At 52.3% G+C, this 21,261-nt stretch overlaps 2 protein-coding genes across 17 annotated transcripts in view; one reads left to right on the plus strand and one right to left on the minus strand.

Moving 5' to 3' along the window:
- The window catches only part of RALGPS1 (Ral GEF with PH domain and SH3 binding motif 1), a 290,080-nt gene that overhangs the window by 150,002 nt on the left and 118,817 nt on the right, over positions 1-21,261 (plus strand). The window lies entirely within an intron of this gene.
- Positions 9,790-21,261, minus strand: part of ANGPTL2 (angiopoietin like 2) — a 33,835-nt gene continuing 22,363 nt past the window's right edge. The window contains exons 3-5 of the mRNA XM_019949203.3: positions 15,692-15,885; positions 13,837-14,107; positions 9,790-11,583 (exon numbers count right to left, since the gene is read on the minus strand). Coding sequence (XP_019804762.1) covers positions 11,384-11,583; positions 13,837-14,107; positions 15,692-15,885 — 665 coding nt within the window. The 3' untranslated portion in view covers positions 9,790-11,383. The remainder of the gene's footprint in view (positions 11,584-13,836; positions 14,108-15,691; positions 15,886-21,261) is intronic.

Below are 21,261 nucleotides of genomic sequence, written 5' to 3' on the forward strand. Positions count from 1 at the left end.
AGCCGTGCCTTTCTCCTCTTTGCCCGATGGCCACGTGCTACAGGGCGCAACAAGCCCAGGAGAGCCTTTGATCAAGTTTCTCCTTCTCCAGATAGAGGAAGGATCCAGCCCCCTCTGGGGCCCAGCAAGCAGGGAAAAGCTACCTTCTGATGCATCTCAAACATGCTTCTCGATCAACAGAATAATCACAAAGACACAACACATCCCAAATGAAGGAAACCTTTTCCATTATTTTTTTGAGTCATCAGCTGCATATGGTTTTAAATCTCTCCCTTCCAGAGAGAATTTTGCCTTTACTTTTGCAATCTCAGGATTTGTTACCTTAAAATCCACATTTCTCTGGGACTTCACAGTCTTGCTCAATTTTCACAAAAAGCCAGTGGATGTTATTAAAATCCCCATTTTGCGAATGAAAAAACCCTACTGTTTCACTTATGACTTACCAACATTGTACGCCAGGCAGACACCAAGTTTAACTCAAGACCTCATGCTCATGGCTGGGGTTCCACCCTGCCTTAACTTATGCATCCTCCATTTAACATCTGTCTCCATGGAGAGAAGCAGCATGGGAGGAAAACACGCTGGGGGAGAGGTTTCTTTCCTTCAGGCTTTGCTGCCCAGATCTGAGCAGCTGGTCACATTCGTCCCTTCTGGGGCACAGGGAGGACCTGCAGTCAGCCTTTCTCTGGGTCGAGCAGTTTTGTCTGAACCCCGGAAAGGAGATGAGAGCACGAGCCCATTTTGTGCAAGTGCAGGTGTGTTTCCATAGCAGGAATCTGTGGAGTCATCAGACAACTGCTCCTCTTTGACCCTTAGTCTTTGGACTTCTAATTAGAAGCTGACAATAATAAAAATGACCAGCACTCACGTTTACTTCTTCCACCACACAACAGGCCCCGCACCGAGCGCTTTACACTCATGATCTCATTTAATCCTCCCAACACTCCTTCCTCTGAGGAAGGCACTATTTTTAACTTATGTCACAGTTGCAGAAGCGTAATAAGACTTGTTAAAAGTTTCACCACTTACTACTGCCACATCGTAGTGCTGCGACCCCAGAGCCCCACCACTAACCTCAGATTATGCCATATGTTCCTGCTAACAGACCTTTACCCTCTGGGGAAACCAGACAGTGGGCTGAAGAGAGGAATGTCTCCAGGGCCCTCCTGTGTGGTACAGGGGCTCAAGGTGGGAGAAGGAGGGCCTTCCCAGGGCCCGCCAGCCCTAAAGAAGAGAAGGATTAGGGATAGAGGAAAGGCTAGAGTTTCTCCAGCTGCAGGAATAACGCGGGGCCATTGGGACGTCTCTTTTGGAAAGAGTTAGGACGATGGCCCTGAGAATCTGGAAGATTTCACGTGGTAGATAGCTTCTAAGCTGGCCCCCAACGATCCCTTGTGTAGTCCCTTCCCCTGGAACATGGGCAGAACATACTGACTTGCTTCTAACAAATCCTATATGACAGAAATAATGGGATGTCACTCCGGGATTCGATTATAAAAAGACTGCTTCTCTGTTGGGTGTTGCTGTCGTCTTACTCTTTCTTGGCTCACGCATCCTGGGGGAACCCAGCAGCCATGTGTTTGGCTGTCCTCTGGCGAGGCCTGTGTGGTGAGGGTGTGAGGCCTGCCGATAGCCACGTGGGTGAACTTGGAAGCAGATTGTGCCTGAGTGGAGCCTTCAAAGGAGGCCGCAGCCCCTCCATGACTGTCATCTCATGAGACACCTTAGGCCAGAGATGCCCAGCTAAAACACACCCAAACTTCTGACCCACGGAACTGCAAGACGGCAAATGTTTATTGTTGTGAGGTGCTAAATTTGGAGGTAGGTTGTCACACAGTAATGGATAACTAGTGCATTGCACCAACTTTATCACTACCCCACAATTGTTACTTTGTTGCCCCATCTGTATTGGAACAAAATCAGCTGTAAAACTCCACACACAAAAGACTGTCAGATTGTGGATGTTAAAAATAGTATTGAAATACATTAAGTTTACTCATTCACTCATTCATCCATTGCACACATATTTTATATGAACCCACCATGGGAAAATGAGAGGTGCCAAAGAAGCAGAGGGCAAATCACTGTCCCCAAGGTGCCTACAGACTTGCTGCAGGTGACTACAGCGGGCACCATGATGGAATCAGGAGCAGGTTACAGTTGGGCCTAGAGAGAGACAGACAGACAGACAGGCAGACAGAGGTGAGTTCTACCTAGACAAATCAGGAGATTCCCAACCGCCCCACATAGCAACTTACGCAATGGACAAGTGTCCAATTCCTGTATCGATTTTGGGTTTGCTTTATTGATGGAAATCCAGAGCTGTGACCTGCTCCCTTGTGGAGGTAGGGCCAACATAGAAAAAGGACATAAGTGCTGTTGACCGTCTCCAGACAGAGCAGATGCCTCAGGCTAAACTCCAGACTCTAGAGAGCAGACTGTAGGGAGGAAAGGACTCCCTTTCTCTCCCTCTCTGGTCTTCAGTCTCTAGGGCCTGGGCTTCTACTGGTAGAGATGGAGGTATGTACCCCTGGCAATGGGTGCTGAGCTGATGTCTAGAACAAGGGACTAATCTAGGGGCCAAAAGGGAGGAATTACTTCCTACCTGCCCTTGACTGTTTACGGAGAGGACTCTATGAACCCATACATCCAGGACAAGCCGTTGATGACAAGATTCCTCAGATGTGTGTTATTTTCTGTTTACTTCTCAGAGACAATATGTCAGAGTAGTTGAGAGCAAGAGCCCTGGAGGCAAACTGCGTTCTTTCAGGTCCTGACTCCACTGCTAATGAGCTGAGTCCTCTTGGAAATGTTACTTCATTATCTTTAAAATGGGAATAATCACAGGATCTGCCTCATGGGGTTGCTGTAAAGAGCAAATAAATTATTCCATGTAATGAACTCCAGATAATACCCTGTAGGGAGTAATTATTTTCTGTAAAATATTTATCATTAAAAAAACCTCCTTAATTAAAAAAAAAAAGACTGTCAGATTGATCTCTGGGGCAGCAGGAAGTGCTGGGTCCCAAAATTAGAAGCTAATTTTGAGGGAAGGAAATCTTCTAGGGCAGAGGGGGCGGTTGCCCCATGGAGAGGAGATGAATTCTGGCAGCTCTGTGAGGAAGGAAGGTGCCTGGGGACAAGCTGATTAGAGCCTGAAAGGTCCCAGGAAGTTACCCTCAGAAAGGCCTAGAGTGTAAGTCGTCCAGGGCTTTAGGGGCCCAGGAGTGCCTGTTCAAGCGGGGGCGGGCAAGAGCTCTGCTTCCTGCGGCCAGAAAGGCTGTGCCCAGCAGTGCCATTCAACTCCCATTCATCTTTTAAAAACTCTTAAAATGACAAAAGTAACACATTGTTTGTTGTAAAACTCACACTAGAAAGTCTATAAAGTAGAAAGTGAAAATCCCCTTCCTCCCCTCCTACTTCTCAGAGGCAGCCAGTGTTGGCAGGTTGGGTGTGTCCTTCCAGGCACTTGAATCCACACGGAGAAGTATCAGTGCACATGGGGGTGTGCGAAGAGTCTCGTGCTTTTCAACCAAAATGGGAACCTTTGGGTAGACAGTTTGTTTTGCACCTTACTTTTTGTTCCACTCGAAGTGTGGTGGGTACTGTTCAGTGGCAGCAGGTACAGAACTCCTTCATTCTTCCAAGTGGCTCCGTGGCACCCGTGGCCACGTGGCGCCTTGTTGGACGGGGCCTGGATGTACGTTGATTTGTTTAGCCCCAATTGATAAATGCTTAGGTTGTTTCTACTTTTTCCCTTGGACGGGTGGTGCAGTGGAGAACACCTTTTTACTTGTATCTTTACTCACCTGCCAGAGTATTTCTGAAACACCAAGAGCTGGAAGTGGAATTGCTGGGCAGAGGTGACGTGCGACTTTCTTTTTGGTCACTGCTGCTGGGGAACCCACTTCCTGGGTTACAGTTCCACTCCCACCCACGCATGCCAGCCTGCCTGTCTTCTCTGCTCTCACCAGTGCTAGCCATTACCAACCAGTTTCTTATAATGAAATGACAGGTGAAAGATGGCCTCTGGTTTTAGTACACATTTCGCTACCCACTAGTTCTTTGTGCTCTTGACAAAGAAGCTGCTTCCTACTTCAAGCCCGTGCTCCCTGGGCCTGGGCTAGGCAGCCAGGCCTTCAGACCTCCCACCCAGCTGCTCAGCTGCCCCTGCTTCCTGTGTCTGCATCCTGAATGTCTGTCCTTAATTCCTCTCCCCGCGTCCCCAGCACAGCCCTGCACTGCCCTGGCTGTCGGGTTCCCGTGGAGAGGAGCCGATGCCCGGCACACTCACCTCGGGCTCGGTCAGCTTTCTGGGCTCCAGGGAGGCTGTGTGCTTCCTCTAATTCTTTCCCCTCTTCCAGATGACTAGGGCGTTGGCCTCTGTCATCGCACTGCTCCGGAAGGCAATTCTAATCCCATTTGCTCTGTTAGCTACCCTTGTGGGTTCTGGGCCACTCCCAGCTCTGCTAAGGGTCAGGGCGAATGTGGCCTGTCCACCCTTGCCCAGGGAGCTGTCCTCCTAATGTGAGATGTCCCTCAACTTTAGGAGGGTACATGTACTGCAGCAGCGGGAAGGAAGCACCCCTGACCCGCCCATGGAGATGGATGTATCATGACCGTCGGCGAACAGTGGGGAGGTGCTGCGTGTGGAAGGGCTTTGGGAAGGCTGCACGGCTGGGAGGGATTATCTGTGTCTGAGTTCCCATGTTTGGGTGAGCTGACCCGGGATACCCGAGGTCAGGAGTGTCCCAGTGATTGTAGGTACCAAGGCATGTGTCCACAAGGGGTGGAGTCCCAGGCTAGAGCTGGTTCAGGCCTGACTGCAGGATCTGAGAGAGACTAGCCAAGCAAACCCCTGTCCTGAAGGCATGGAAATGGGAGATAAGCCAACACAACAGGGACCCAGTTACCAGATAGTGCAGACCAAGGCTTGGACAAGATAGAATTGGTACATGAGGTGAGAGCCAGACCAGCCACAAGCAGGACACTCCTAGTGCCAAAGGGCGGCGCTTGGTCTGTAGATTGTCCTCCAAGAGGAAGGGAGAGAGGCAGGGCCCAGCCACTTTAGCCCTGGCAAAGGATTGTGAGCCCCAAGAAGCTGAGAGATATTCTCCATCACTGCCCCCTATTATTCTGTGCCCTCAGCTCTGAGATAAATTGGGCAAACAGCCCTGAACTGACTTCCTGACACCTGGGGACCTACTGTCCATCCAGCTGCTTCTGCACAGGTAGGCTGGCTGGCCAGCTCACACACCCACTTATGTGGGCAGCAGGCTCCATGCTGCATGATTCTCAGACATACCAGGAAGTGATGATGGGGTGAGAGAGGAGCCTTGGTCATTTCATTTCATCATTGGGGACAGTGATCTAATCCTGCAGAGGCAGGAGCTCAGGAGTCAGACTCGAGCTCACATCCTGAGCATCTCAGGCTGCATGTTCTTGGGCAAGTCACGTACAACTCTGAGCCTCAATTTCTGTGACGTCGAAGGTTGGGTAATTGTAGAACCCACCTCACAGGGTGGTTGTGAGAGTTTAAAGAGACACACATGGTGCCTGGCACATGGACAGCGCCTATAGATTGTGGGTGGTATGAGTGTTATCCAGAGCAAATACTGCCTGGAAGAGCCCAGCAGTGGGGAACTTGTTGCCTCCTATATCTACGAAAACTATTGAGAAACCCGGCGTATCCAGGAAGGGCAGTAAGAGCCCCTCTGGGCACAGCCGTGTGTCGGTCGTGTTTAGTGACACAGCTGAGCCTGGGAGGGCAGGAGTCAGCAGGGGAGGGGCTGGGGAATAGGACGTGATCTAACGAGTAATGGGACAGAATCCACCTAGTTGGCAAAATATGGTCTCCAGAGAGGATGGGGACCAACAACAGCTGGAGTATAGTCCGGACACCTTTCTGGATATAGAGCCAGCCTTGACCCCTGCTCAGCTGGGACCGTGGGAACTTCCCCCATGCCTTCCACAGCCTTGAGCTCCAGCAGCCGCGTTCCTTCCACCAGCTCTGCTCGGAGCCCAGTCGATAAGAGTGAGGACACCCAACCCGAGCGGGCCAGTGGGTCCTCTGGCTGGGAGTTGGCTGCGAGGAGAGAGTCTTCAGGTCTTTGCTGGCACTCAGACCAGGAGGACATGTGAGCTTAGAAATTCCATGCTGGGAAAAGCGGATCCATGCACAAGAAACAGAGAGAGACCCTGCAGGCAGGGAAAGGGAAAGGACAGAGAGAGGCTGAGAGGGCGGATTCCTGGCCTCTTGAAGGCTTTCCAGGCAGTTTCTGGTTCCTGGTCCTTGTGAGGCCCAGCTGTGTCCCTGCTCATGGACTCCGGGAGATACCTCATGTCCTTATGTAACCAGCTTATTAAATGAGCTGGACCCAGTCAGGTGTGAGAAGAAACCAACTTTATTTTTCCGCAGTGTCCTTTCCAACCTACTCTGTGGCTTCGTTCTTTTCCCAGTCGATGCTGAGAACTTAGCGGCCCCGAAGTCTCTCTGCTGTTGATAGTCACGTCACTCCAGACCATCCAGTGTAGGAGTCCGAAGTCTGGACTCCTACAGCCGGTCCTGCTGGAGGCCTGGGGTGGGGGAGGGCACATGCTCGGGTGCCTCCACCAGACCCCGCGGTTCTATTGCCTCCCTCCTGGTCCACTAGCTTTGTGGCCCTTGGAGTTGGAACAGACGAGACAGACAAGGGAGAGGCAAGGGCCCCTCTGATATGGCCTGTTCAGTCGGAACCCAGAGCTGGCACCCTTGTGTATGCCAGCTGCCCAGAGTACCCACGCTCTGTCTTTTCCCTCTTCCTGTCTTTTCTCCCTCTTTGTTGCTGCTTCTTCAGAATTTCCCTTCGGGGCACCTCTGACTCAGCTCCCTCCATGGGGCAGTGCTTCTCCTCTAGCCGACCACTTATGGCCCCTCCTTGGCTCCTGGGTCTCATGCACCACCCCTCCTCACCATCCAGGCTGCCCTCTGGTTCCTAGGAACTGTGTCCTTGCCTCCCCGCCCCCATCGGTGGGCTTGCCCTTTGCTCCCAGCGCAGTACCCGCTTCTTACTGCTCTCCACGTCTGGCCTGCAGACTTGAGGTGTGAGTCAGATGGTAGTGCTAGACTCTTGGAATGGTCCCTGGAAGCTCCTCTCACTGATTGAAGGAGGGGGAACACCTACCCTCCCTGTGGTGGCAGGGGGGAGCATATCATGGGGACGAGTCATCCCCCCACCCCGGGATACTTTTTCTGTGCCTCTTACACAGGCTGCAGGTGGGCAACCAGCTAATGCTGCAGAGCCAGTTTGGGGCCTCCCTCTTGCAAGGAGGGTCTTGCATCTTTTGGTCCATAACGTGGGAGCTCTTATCAGTTATGATTTTGTCCTTAGCCTTTCGAGACTCAGAAAAAACCGAGGCTGAAAGAGTGCCTGTTTAAGATTTTGTTACACTTAAAATGTTCCTTTTTTGGTTTAATCCAGTTCTCTAGCTTTCCTTTACTATAACTGAGAGTTTTTACCAGACTGTATAAAGCAGATGAGGTGCTCTTGGGAGATCGGGGGGACCCCTTGAGCTCCCAAAGAGCATCTGCGGAGTATGAACATCATGGATTCCCATCCCCAGTGTTTGCAGTAGTTCAAAGGTTTCTCTTTCAATCTGGATCAAATTGGCAAGATTCGGGGGGAGGGGGCCCTGTTCAGTGTCACTTGCTTGGGGAACATCTCTGTCTTCCTGCCGTGTTCTGCACACGAGCCCAGCAGGTGGGTGCCCTCCACTGATCAAGGTGTCACTGACTTCCTTCTGGGTCTGCAGAGGCACTCACCATGGAGACCTTAGTAACAGTAGGACACCTATGACTGTAGGCCTTAGAAGTCCCCAGGCGGGATGGGCGAGGAGGACTGTTGATGTGTGTTGGTTGTGCCGAGTGCTGTTTGCCGGCAGGGGGGCGACTCCCTGGGCACCAGGCGTGGCGCCTGAGCACAGCCCTCTAGTCTCCCTGTTCTCTTCTTTGATGCTGTTGGTTTGGTAAACTTGCTCCCCTTCCTCCATTTTACTTCAGGGAGAGTGGGTTCCACATCTCTGATGGGCTTATGCCTCCCTCTCCTTCCATATAGCTGGGGTATGATTTGACCAAGACCCAGGTTTGGGTATCAGGGTGTGTGGCGTTGGAGAACCAGTGGCGTCAGGCCCTGCTTTTGTTTGGTTCCCAGCTAGTTTAGTAAAGGGTTGCTCCCCCTTGTCTAGTGTGGCTTTCCAGAGCTCTCTGCTTTGGGGTTTGGACATAAGACCAGTGACTGGTAAGGTTGGGCCCTATCTTCCTTTGCCGTCAATCCTTGCATCCCACACACCCGACTCCAGGTATGGGAGGGGGTAGGTGTGGTCTGGGCCGAGGTTGAGGACACCTAGTAGTGTCCAGATTCCACTGTGACCCCCAACACTGACTAGGCAGTTGGGAGAAGGGAGTTGAGAACTCTTAGTGCTTGACATCTAGAACCTTCTGGACTAACTCCTGCTGGGGCATTTTACCAGCAGTCTGGCTGTGAGCCTCACTTTCTCCCCTTCTGTGAAGTGAGGGGAACAGTCCCTCCTACACAGGCTGCCGTGAGGTCACGTAAGGAGACACAAGTCCAATTCCAAACACATAGTAGGCTTCAGTAGACATCAGTCTCTCCACAGTACAACTTTGCTAGAAAAGGCTCTCATAGGGCAGCATTACTTTGTCATTAAGAAGAGAGATTGGTGAGTCCAAAGGTTTAAGTACGTTTTAAATTTTGATATATACCAAACTGCTCTTGCCAGACTGCTCTTCAAAATGATTGAATCAGTGTTTACTTCCACCCAGAGTGCATAGAGTACATATTTCTCCATTCCCTTGTCAATGTGGAGATTGACATTTTTTCGTTTTTGCCAGTCTGCTAGGCACCATGTGATGGTTTATGCTTGATTTAATGTACAACTCTGCTGATTACTGAGGTTGGCCTCTTTTCTTGTTTACTGGCCGTTTGTGAGTCTTCTAATGTGTTTGTGCGCTTTACCAAGTTTTCTATCACAGTGTTTGTATCTTTCTTCTTAATTTGAAAGAGTTCTTGGTGTAGCATGAATATTAATCGTATACTTTTCTCTTGTTTAATATTCGCCTTTCAATCTCAGTCATGTTTTATTTTGTTTTGTTTTTCAGAGGGCAAAACAGTCAGGACTTTCTTTAGTTCTATCCCTTCGTCTTTTCCTTTATGGTTTTGGGGCTTCTCATCAGGCCCAGAGGCACCTTCCCTACCGACAGATTTGTTTTATAGGAAGGTGGTTCTGGCAGCTAGTGTGGAAGTCGGATTGGGACGAGGGAGGTGGAGGCACAGGCCTCCTTGGTCTGGTGGGGAGCCTGTTGCTGTGGTCGAGGGGAGAGGGCAGGAGGGCCTACACCAAGGCAGAGAAGAGGCCTTGCACGGAGGGGTGGGTCGACCTTGGCCAGGGGGAGGGAGGAGTTCTGGCTTCTCACCCGAGCAATTGAGTAGATGGTGAAATGAGACCAGACCTGGGGAAAGGTGTTTCAGGTGTTGACTGCACTGCTTGTGTCTGGCAGAGACATCCAGGACGCAGCTAGATGTAAGGAGGTGGGGCTCCAGGAAGCCATCTTGGCCTGAGGTACTGTCGTGGGACTCCACAGGGCAGAGTTGGAAACCAGGGATAGGGAAAGTGTGATTTAATTGATTTCCATGGATGAATCTCTTCCTGGTTTTACTCAAAGAGGCTCTGGTATCGGAGGTCGCAGGAAGGCATTCTAAAACAATAACGCACAGTGTAGATACATCCAAATAGCACTGATGGCTTTTATTGCAGATGTGTCATTACAAGGATAATCTGAGAATATATTAAAAAAAAAAACATGTCCCTTTTATATACACAAAACATGCTACATGGAACACTTTGTGAGACTGCTGAGGTAATAGGCACACAGCCAGATGTGGACAGTACCGAACGTTCCAACATCTCTCCCACCCCGACCCACGTGCCCTCTAGGAGGGTCTCTTCTTCTTGTTCATCCCTTGCTCCCTGCTTGGCAAGAGTCCTGGTAGTACCGAGCCTGATGCTCCGTGGCTAACAGGACTAAGAAAGCCGCCGCACTGTGATGCGCTGACCCAGGGCTCCGTGGCCCCTGGTTATTCAGTAACTCACGACGAGTGGCCAGTTCTCATTTTTGTGGTGCTTGATCTCCGGGGAAGTGTAGTTTGGAGACGAGATGTGGACACTAGTTGGCCTGAGAGCATGGGACCTTTGGTATGTAGCCATTTGGGGCCCCCAACGATTGGATGATGACTTCTCTTCAATCGAATATCTGCTGGCAAGGTAGGTTATTATTTCTGTGAAGGTTAAAATGACAGGGAGGCTAAACTGTGACTGGAAAATACGAGACTACAAATACCATTATCCTTGTGGCCAAGAGTTAGCTTTTGGGCCTGACTTTCCCTTTCCTGACCACGTGGAGTCCATGCTTTCCTACTCAGAGGCTAAGGAATGTAGCCTGGAAAGAAAGCACAGGGGTACAGAAAAGGTGAGGAGTAAGTAGGCAAGGAATAGAGAAGAGCAGAAAAGGTGCCTGGAACACAAGTGGCCGGGGACTGGAGCATGGAAGGCACTTAATTGAATGGCATTGAATACATGGATAGGTGGGTGGATGGGTGGGCGGTGAAAAGTCCTGAGAATGAGGAGAAGTACAGAAATAAAGAGGGATGGGGGTTTTGAAATTGGGTTAGGTGCCAAGGGGGATCTTAAGCAAGGAGGTTGAGAACCCCTATGTGAGAGAATAGTACTGTAGACAGTCCTGGAAGAATCCAGGCCTGTGGATGCCAAGGATTGTTCTTTGAATGAGAGCTACACAGTCTGTGATCTGCCCTTAGACTCAAGTAATACAACATGAATGAACTGCTCTTCTCCTAAGAGCAGAGCTGTTGTTAACAGCCTCAGCATCTGAGAATTGAATATACATGTATTTAGGTATATAAGGCAAACCTATATATGTATCTAGATATACGCCACGTGTATATATCTAAATGCATATATACATGGTATACACATAAGTGCACAAGGTCGGCTCACACACGTGTATATTATGAAGGTGTTTTGCAGTTGTGTTTTTATTGCTGGGGCTTAATTTATTTAAGGAAAGACTTGTCTGCCGTCCTGTCCTGTCTGGAAACACGAGGGGCTGTCCGATGTGGAGAAGAGTAGTAGCAACAGAGAATACCGCTTGGATTCAGTTGTATTATCTGCCGCAGTGACTTGGGAAATCATAGTCCAGCATCGCAGTCCTCCCAGTCCTGAGGTGAACTGGAAGGAGGCGCTCTCTGGGCTGGGCCAGCACAGCCGGGCAGGCTCCTGGCAGCCACGAGGGGTCAGGAGGGGGGCCAGCCTAGTGGAAGGTGTTGGGGTTCGGCCGGATCATCATCACCACCTTCTTGAGTGAGTAGGAGCCTCCTCGGAACTCAGCCCAGTAGACTCCATCCTGGTAGCGGCTCCGGTAGTGGCCCCCGCGGTACCAGACCCCGTTGAGGTTGGAGTGGGCACAGGCATTATACCACCAGCCGCCCTTCTGGTAGTGGGCACAGTTGCCTACAGGAGAGAAAGAGCGAGAAGGTCTCAGGGAGGAGGTTCTACCCGTGTCCACCGTCTGCTCGGCGGGCTTCTGAGGGACCCCCTGTGGAGGCATTTGGACCAAGGGTGCCTGGGAGGGGACGGGGCCTCAGACCTGCCTGCTGACTAACGAGCTCTGTGATCTTGGGCAGGCAACTTAACCTTGTTGAGCCACTGAATTCTCACGGTAAAATAAGGATGAACGTGCTGCCCCTGCACAGTACGGGACCCGTGTGGGAACCGAAGGAGGCCACGGATTAGCCCAGGGCTCGCTGCAGAGCAAGCACCAGGGAGGAAAACAGAAATGACCTGAGGTGGGCGGGTAGAGGGCCAGTTTTTCTTAGGAATGTTTTTTAAGAGCTGAAACTATTAGATCAAGAGTCTTTATAGAATGACAAAGGAAGTGTTTAAGATGAAATGTTCCTCTATTCCTCCCAAGTCTGTATTCCAGCCAAAAACAATTTTTTTTTCCACAAAAGCAAGATATTTTCATAAAGTTTCTGGCACTATCATATCATGCTGGATTTTGCTGCCAAGGACAAGCAGTTCGGAACAACAGTCGGAACAACAGTAAAAGTGTGGGCAAGGTACAAGCAGGCGTGCAGGGGCATCGCCCTTACCAGGAGGGAGGGGTAAGACATTGTCAGGCCCCAGGAGAGACCCCACTCAGGGGAAGGGCTGCCCGGTCAAGTTTGTGGGTTTGGGGGCCCGATGGGGCGGGCAGCTCTGCTCCGGGAGAGGCCTTGGGGCGAGGTGAGGAGGGAGCAGGCCGGCTAAGGCAGAAAGCCAAGAGGAGACTCAGCCCCAGGCACCCCCCAGAGCCCCAGCAGCCCACGTTTTCCCAAAGTTTTTTTCTGGCCCCTCTGGGCCATGACCCGAGGCCACGAGGTCCAAGTGGCAGCATCGGATTTGGAGGGCAGAACCCTCGGCGCGCCACAGCCAGCCACCCATCAGCCAGTGGACGCCCCTCCTGAGCTCGCCTCTCATGCCTCCAGGGACAGGGAGCTCACTGCCTCACGTCCACTGACCCTGCTGCTGGACAGGCCTGACAGTTGGGGTCGCAGAACAGTCTGCTCCCTGCTCCCCATAGCGGCCCTCAAGAAATGCTGTAACCAGCCTCTCTGTCCCCAGAGTCTGACAGTTCTGATGAGGGTCCTCTTCCTGCCCTGCTCTTCTGGAAGCCTCAGCAGCCCCGGCCTCAGATGACACACTGCCTCCTCGGGGCCCTTGCAGCTGGGTCAGTTCTGCACTGCTGACCCTAGGTAGAGGTGTCGGTGACCTGGAGTGGGGATCCATTCTCAGGATGTAGGCAGCCGGGCTTGCCAAGGAAGTGCAGGTGGTACCTGGGACAGTCCTCAAAGGGGAGGCTGTGGCCTTTAGAGTGGGACCTATCAGGGAGCTGGGGCAGGAGGGGGCTGGGTTTGCCCATGAGAACAGCCTTGGCCTGGAGGCGGGCTTGGCTCCCCAGGGACCAGCCAGCGAGGGCCCAGGGGCCCTCATCTCAAGGAATTGAGGTGTGGAGCCTTGAGATGAATGTGGGGGGTTGATGTCTGGACTCAGGGTTGGACTGTGTGTGTTTCTTACAGTTTTTTGTTTTTTCCCTTGTTTTTTTGTTTAATAAAGACCTGGACTTGAGGCATGTAATCTTGGACAGGTCGTTTCATCTCTCCTACCTGGTTTCCTCTCATAGCTTCCCATAGCACTGCATTGTCAGTACACAGTAGAGACTGCACCCACTCAGAGCCTGACTCCGCCAAGTCCCAGACAAAGCACTTCAGGCACATTCTCACCTTCTCACCACCCCACTACGTAGGTATGTCCTTATTTCCAGATGTGGAGACGGGCCCAGAGAGGGCACAGGCATGTAGGAGGTGGGGCAGCATTGTTAGCCAGGGTGTAACATGGGGACATGTCGCCGTGACACCCAGTGCCTCAGGCAGGGAGTGATGCAGTGCACAGCCCAGTACAATGTCCAGCTTGGCCCAGAGTGGCCCTCAGATATGTAATTTGTGCACCTCTTTACCTTCCCCTTTTTGTAAATGCCATGCTGACCCAGCCTTGCGAAGGGGATCTGTGGGCAGAGGGCAAAGGAGCGGGCCTTCAGGGGATGGGAGCAGGGTTGGGCAGCTGGGCCCTGGGATCTTCCTGTTCTTAGGCCTGGGAGTCAGAGTCTCGGCTTTGACTGACCTCTTTCCCCTGCCCTGCACCTGGGTGTGACTCCCCCGGTCCTACCTGTGTAGACATCATGGTCTCTGTCCAGGGTGGTGAACTGCTTGCCATTGTGCCAGGTAAAGGAGTCACCGGCGTTGCCATGGTAGCGCCCCAACCGCAGCTTATAATACTCGCTCTCAGGCTCCAGGCGGAAGCTGGCATATTCTGCAAAGACCTTGCGGCCAGACCAGTCTTCCATGGTCACCAGCAATTTATAGTTGCCTTGGTTCGTCAGCCAGTAAATGTTCTCCAGGCCCAGCCAATACTCGCCGTCGATGTTCCCAAACCCTTGCTGGGGAAAACGTGGGCAAGCATTACTGAGGAATATGTAGTGCGCTCAGCCAGCAGGGCCCGGCTGTCAGCTGCTCAGCGCCAGACAGAGAGGCCTGGAAACAGGCAGAGCAGAAGGCAGGCCTGCATTTAATCCCCCACTCCCCCAACCTGGCTGTCACTTGATGAGTCACTTTGCCTGTCTGAGCCTCAGTCATGCAACACTCAAGACTATTTAGAGAGTGCCTGTTTCATGCTAGTCATCATGTGAACGTGGGAGACGCTATGTTACCTTCCCTGCAGGGTTGCTATAAGGACACACGTAATATGGTAAATTAAGAGCCTAGCACACAGTAGGCATGCAACATGAGTTCCTTGGACAATTCCCTTACCTTCTCTGAGCTTCTGTTCCCTTCTCTGGGAAGGGGCTGTGTGTGAGGGTCCCATGTAAACTAATGCACAGGTGTGAGCTGTGACAAAGGCATGCCACATCCACCTGAGCACCCTCCGAGGTCTAGAATCCAGGGGATTTGTTATAGTTTTTCCAAGTATTTTTGGGTGTCATCAGCCGAGTGGTGGCCACTTGAAGTCTTGAAAAATAGGTGGATTCATTAATGATAATAATAGCTAGTATTTAGTTAGTACTTACGGTATATTGGCACTGTCGGCAGAACTTTCCGTAGGTCATTTTATTAACCCTCATGCCAACTCTGTGAACTAGGTACTATCAGTATCCTCCCTAGAGTGGGTGGACTGAGGCCTGGGGAGGCCCAGGGTCCCAGAGTGCGTGAGGGTGAGGTGGGTTGGAGGGCAAGCAGGACAGGACCGGGGCATGGCAAAGCCACGTGTGGGTGTCGTGGTCCAGGGAGTTTGTCGGCTCTGCAGGTGTCAGAGGCCTAGGCTGTATTCACTGCTCTCCCCCTTCCTGACTGTGCCACCTTTTCATCTGCAAACTGGGTCCAGACCATTGTCTTCCTCCTGGGGTCGATGTGAGAGCAAAGGAGGTAATGAACGGAAGCACCCAGCGCTGCGCCTGGCGTGTGGCAGGTGTCAGTGAACTCAGCTGCCCTCGCGTCCTCGGTACCACTTCTTTGTTCAGAAGAGCGAGATGGGTGTTGGGTGGAGCCCTTGCAGCCTTTCCTTCTACAAGGAAGAGCATTCAACTTCCCAGGAATTGGGAGCCCAGAGGATGAGCCCTGGAATTAGGACCCAAGTATTCCCACAGTTCCCCAAAACGGGCTATGTGGGAGATTTTCCCGGGGCTTGGGAGCCTTAGGACTTGCCCCTTCTGGGCTTTGAGGACAGGTCTTCCCCTTGAGAGCCCCAGCTGGGACCAAGGTGCTCCCCACACCTGGCTGGGGTGAGGGGCTACTGCACCCCAGCATTTCGAAAGTCCCACCCCATTCGTGGGGCTTTTGTGGTCTGAACCCCTGTCTCTGTCTTGCGACAGTTGCTAGTGGGGCAGCGAAGGAGCGGCTGGTCCCCCCCACCCTGGGGTTTGCAGAAATGGCCCTGTCAGTGTCCTCCTCCCTTGGGCCACACAGGCCCTGACAGGCAGCAGGCACCTCCTTCCGAGGGCCCTGGCCCTCAGGTGGGCAGTCCTCACCTTGTACGTCTCCCAGTTTCGGAAGAAGTTGACCGAGCCGTCCAGGCGCCTCTGGATGACGGTCCAGCCCCCGGGGTCATGCCTCTGGTCGCACCACACCTGCATGAGGCGGTTGGTGTTCTCTGGCTTCACCAGGTAGATGGAGCTGGTGTCATGACCATCCTCCAGGGCCTGCAGGCAGTCTCTCCACGGGCCTGGGGACACAGGTGTGCGGCCGTCACAGACCTCCCTGCTGCCTGGCCGCCGAGCCACGTCCTCCCCTCCCCTCACCCCTGGCTGCGACCCGCGCGGCACGGCCTCGGGCAGGACTCCAGCTGGAAGCCACAGACCTGCAGGGTGAGGGGCCTGATTTGGGTAGCCCAGGCTAGGGGCCTGGGCGCACTTTCACCCCTGACTCCCCTGTGGTGTGATTTGGCCGAGCTTCCTTACCTCTCCAAGCCCTCGGTTTCCCCGGTTTGTAGAAGGGAGATCATGTTTACCTCGTTGGGGCTGTAAGGATTGCTTGGATCATTTGTGTGCAGTTCCTGGAGTGATTTTTTCTTTTAAGTTGGTTATACTAGCAAAAAGAGATGTGAGCCTGCTGAGAGACAGCAGCGTCCGTCAGCACCGAGCGGGCTCTGCCCGGTCAGTGAGCCGGGCTCGCTGCCCCTCCCAGCACGGCTGACTCCACGCCCGCGACGGTGCTTGGTGACAGTCGTTGCAGTTTTTAGTAAGTGAACTTCCATGGGGGTCACAGGGGCCCAAACAATGCCCAGAATCTGTAGCCAGAGGTTTCGGGATATTTCTGGGATTCAGATGCTGGCCTCCAAACACCTTTAGGGGGGACCAAGTTTCTGTTCAGCTCGATCTGTATTTTCCAAAGGAGGCTCACCGAGGGCCAGGTGCTCAGAGCCCATGTTTTGAGGTCCATGCGCTCAAAGGATGGTGTCTAGGGCACCTTCCAATCCATGACTCTCTTTTGCAACTGAGACGAGAGGGGTTCTGTGATCTGTGACTTCCCCGAGCTTGGGCAGCCCAGTCAGAAGGGATGGGTGTCACTACCGTAGGTCTCTCAACACCCCTCCCCCACTTCCCCTGGTGGTTTCCTGTGTTTGGACATTGGTCACATCAGCAAGAGGGTACAAACCTGAGTCACCAAGGGCCAAATAAGCTGGCTTCTTCCTTATTGATCTGAGAAAACTTCCGAAGTTTTCCAAGACCTAGCCATTGAACTGTGTATTTTACAATAAATAAAATCACCACACATAGCTTCTCTTCAAAACAATCCTAAACTGAGAATGGTTAAGAACAATCCTAAACTTCAAAACAATCCTAAACAAACGTCCTAAGAAAATTCCATCTTATTCTATTAATGTGTATGTTTATTCAACCACTGTTTATTGAGTTCCAGCCCCAGCAAGTCCTGTGCCGGGCAGTGGAAGCCTAGGGCAGGCGGGGGCTGCTCCCATGTCCAGCGAGTGGGGAGCTGACTTCACCAGCTTTCTCTCAGCCTGAGTTCCTGTAGAATCCTGTCCTTCCTGTGCGTGGGGGAGGGCGGAAAGGGCAGGCATCAGGGACGGGTGCATTTAGCTTTTCCTGTGTAGGTCAGACTTCTCACATTCCTCCCTAGCTGTGTTTGGGCTGGATTAGTCCACACCTGATGGTTAAACAGGACAAGTTTGGGTTTGGTCTTTGTTGGACACCTCAAGCGGGCTTTTCCTGAGGCCTCACAGATGGGCGTGAGCATCCCCACCTGGAACCTGACGGCAGGGTGGGGGCTGTCTTGCTCACCCCTCTGTCCCCAGCGCTCAACAGCACCGAGAAGAAAGGTGGGCGTGGGTGCCCACCGCTGACAGCTATCTGGGGCTGGGTCCAGACTTCATCCTCCAGCCATTTACCTGCTGGCCAGCCCTCCTTCCCCCAAGGGATTGCCAGGGCCCCAAGCACCCGCCTGGTAGCAGATGTGGCACAAGCAGCTGCTTCCTTCTTTGCCTTGTGCCTCTTCCGTCCTGGGAAGGGGAGGCCAGACCTCCAGAACGAACATTCATGAAGGAGAGAAAGATTTTGGTTGTGTTCAGCCCGTGGCCCCGGGGACCAAAGCAGAGAATGGGAGTCTGTCTCCGGCAGCTGGAGCAGAGCACAGAGCGGGCGTGGGAGGCCTCCCAGCTCGATACCAAGTCAGAGCACAGGAGAGGCCATTCGATGCGGAAGCTGGTGACAGAAGGTCCGGCAGAAGCCTGCAGAATAACACCCAACTGAAAACGAGCAGCCAGGCCTCTTCCTGCAGAGCCGCCATGGGGCTCCATGGATTCTCAGGCTGAAAGGCCGGCTTTGAAGGCGGCGCCACATGGGGAGAAGCTTCGAGGACGCCAGGAGGGTAGCCGGTCAGCTTCGCGGCTCCCATCCTACGCTACCTGTGTGGGTTCCCTGAGTGGTTCCAGCTTTACCTTTGACATTTCTACAAAGGGCTGTTTTTAAAAGGCAAGTATTTTTAAATGTTTTGGAGCCAACCAATCCCTTTAAGAGTTTGGGGGAAGAAGCTCCAGACCCTCTAACTAGAAAGATGCACAGACACACAATTTTGCTTATAATCAGAAGGTAAATGGACTTCCAAACCCCCGATTATGAAACCCTGCCTCTGAGAGAGGCTTGACTGGAACGGTAGTAACAATAAAATACTTCTACTAGCCAACACGTGTTGGGCGTTTACTACGTGCCCCATCCATGCATTTATACCCGAGATCTTCCTGACACACCAGCCAGGTAGCTAGTAGTCTCCCCACTCTACAGATGAGGAAACTGGAGCGTGGGGACGTTGGGTGACACTCCCTCCCGGTAGGGGCAGGTATGGTATCTGAACCCAGTGGTCGTCCAGAGCCCACGCTCGAAAGCCCTCATCCTTTTCCTCAACCGGAGTGGACTCCAGGGTAGGGGTCCAGGCTGTCTTCTCTCTGTGTCCCTACAACTAGTCTTAATCATTGCCGGTCAGCCAGGTTAAGAAAAATAAGAACGTATACTTCTTCTCTGTCAAAGTGTTATGCCTTTTTAAATTTTTGATTTGTTTTTCTTCTATGCTTACCTTTTGGTGTCCTTTGCGCATTTTACAACGATTTCGACTATTTTACAACTATTTTAGTGTTTCTTACGATGGAGAATCTTTCCTTTCCTTTTTTTAAAAGGCAAATCTAGCAGTTCTTTCCTTGAAGGCTTTTTAGGTATGACATGCTTTCTAGAATCATGGAGTAAGTGCAAAATAGTGTAGACATGTTTAGTATTTTCTGCTGTTACTAAAAAATAATCTCCATACATCTACATCCTTCACTTCACATGACACTGAGGACTTTCCATCAAGGATGTTTCCAGACAGTTATCTCTCAGATGCCCCTGCAGAGCTCTAGAAGATCTCCAGCATTCAAACGTGTTCCCTTTTCTTATTAAAGGCACTAGTGGCAAAGGTCAGAAAATTAAATGATGGATGAAAATTAGTCAGAAAAATACTTGGTGTTGAAAAGTTGGCAGCAGTAAAATGATAAAGCAGCAGAAAACGGCAGCAGTAAGATTATCACGCGGCTCCATTAAAACAGCCGAGTCAGAACATCCTCCTCGGATGAGAAATCTACACCTGTTACGTATACACAGTGTCATTGTTGCGGGGTCAGCCGAGGTGTCAGACACTGACTCAGGAATCTGTGCAAGAAGCGTTTGTGTGCTGGGGACAGGACCCCAAACTTGGAGTCAGGAGCCCTTAGCTCAAAGCTTGGTGGCCGCATCTCCTCACAGTGACTTTGGGCAGGCCCTTACTAAGCCTCCATCTCTTCTGTAAACAGACGGAAAGAACCCTACCTGTTCTGAGGGTCTCCCGAACACAGCACCCCTCACGAGGCCGACCACGGCAGGTGCCAGAGAGGGTTCTTTTTTTCTTTCCTTTGATAGATGAAAGCTGGTAGTTTTGAAGCTGTCCACTCCCCGCCATCCCCTAGCCCCAAACAAGCGACTGTATTTGCTTTCGGATTTCCAAGACTAAGTATAAGATTATTTACTGATGGATGTTTTCCGTAAAGGCATATTGTGAAAGTCAGAACTTCAGTAGAGAGGGCCACAAAGACTAATGGGAATGAAGAATGGAAACCTTTTTTTTGGTCAGTGAAGCTGCATCTTCAGTGGAGCAGCGCGGAGTACCCGGCAGTGTTTCACTTGGCGCTCCTTCTGAAAGGGTAGCCCTGCCCGGAGCACCAGGCCAGCACTAACTCAGCGGCACAAGGCTCTGAGTGCAGGGAGCGCCCCGACCTCATCTCTGCGAAGAGTATATTTACACTGTCGGCGGAGCTGCAGCCAGAACGTTCCACGTGAAGGAAAGCGCGGCTGCCATGGCCGGGCCGAGTCTGTGTGGTTCCCTAGAGGAGCAGCACAGGGTGTGGAAGGCACACAGGCCCTGCAGTCAGGAGGCCTTGGGGAGAAGGGACGTCGGCAGTGGGAACACAGAGTTTACAGATCTTGGGCCCCCAGACCCCAATGTCTGGTGAGCGTTGGAGGCGATCGGGTTTGGGGGCCTAAGTCCCATCCCTGCTCCCTTCCTCCTCACTGGGTTTCCTGACAGAGGAATCTGGCACACAGGGTCCCTCACCTCCTGGGAAGCCAGAAGCCACTTACTGCTGGCTGCTCTGGGGCTCAATACCCTCAGCGTAGGGCCTGCTGGTAAAGCCGAGTTGGAGCCCGCAGCCAGCCCAGACCTACGGGTAACTTCCTAGTTCCGGTGTCCTCCCTGTGGGTCTGAGGCAGACCACCTTCAGCCTGATGCCCACCCAAGCCCCAGTGGAGAAACGGGCTCACCAACTGCATCAATTTTCAGTGCAGTCACCCCTCCATTAGGGAAGTGCGGCCCCATGAATATCTGACCAGGCCTATTGGCCGCGGCCAGGAGCTGAGAAGTGGGTAGACGTCGGGCCTGTGTGGGCCAGAGTGATGCCTCTTCTCCCTGCTGCGCCTGAGCCATGAGGAGAGGGGCAGAGTCCTTCCCGGCCGTCAGCTGGGCTAGGCCACACAGCCGGCCAGCAGCCTGACAGGCCTCTCTACCCCCTAAGCCCACGTCTCCAGACTTGACCACCTGAGGCCACACAGAGGACCCTGTGGCCTGCGGGAGAGGTGCTGGGGTGTTTTAGTCCATATGTGGGCACTGCAGAGAGGCTTCTGTGATGTCACCAGGAAGCACTGCTCTTATATGAGAGCCGTGTGCTGCTTCCTATTATTCTCATGGATGGTCTGCCTCTAACAAGTCTTTTGGCCACTCCCTGAACCAGTTTTCTAACAGGAGAAATGACTAGTTGGGTTGAAATTGGATTTTCTGACCCAAATGAATAATCTGAGCACCAGGGCACATGTCAACTGCTTAGGTGTGAGTCCTGCTTAGGCGTGAGTCCCACCCCGGCCAGCATGAGGACCTGCCAGGCGTGCCGGGTGAGGCAGGACAGCCGAAACCCAGTGCAGGGGGCAAGGAGCAATCACGTGTGCTGCTCGAGTCTCATGTATCCAGACAGCTGGGGAAATCATATTTTGGTTGTGAACATATATATTCTATGTCACTCACCACTTTT

This window comes from Tursiops truncatus, chromosome 6 (assembly GCF_011762595.2).
Source record: "Tursiops truncatus isolate mTurTru1 chromosome 6, mTurTru1.mat.Y, whole genome shotgun sequence".
NCBI lineage: Eukaryota > Metazoa > Chordata > Mammalia > Artiodactyla > Delphinidae > Tursiops > Tursiops truncatus.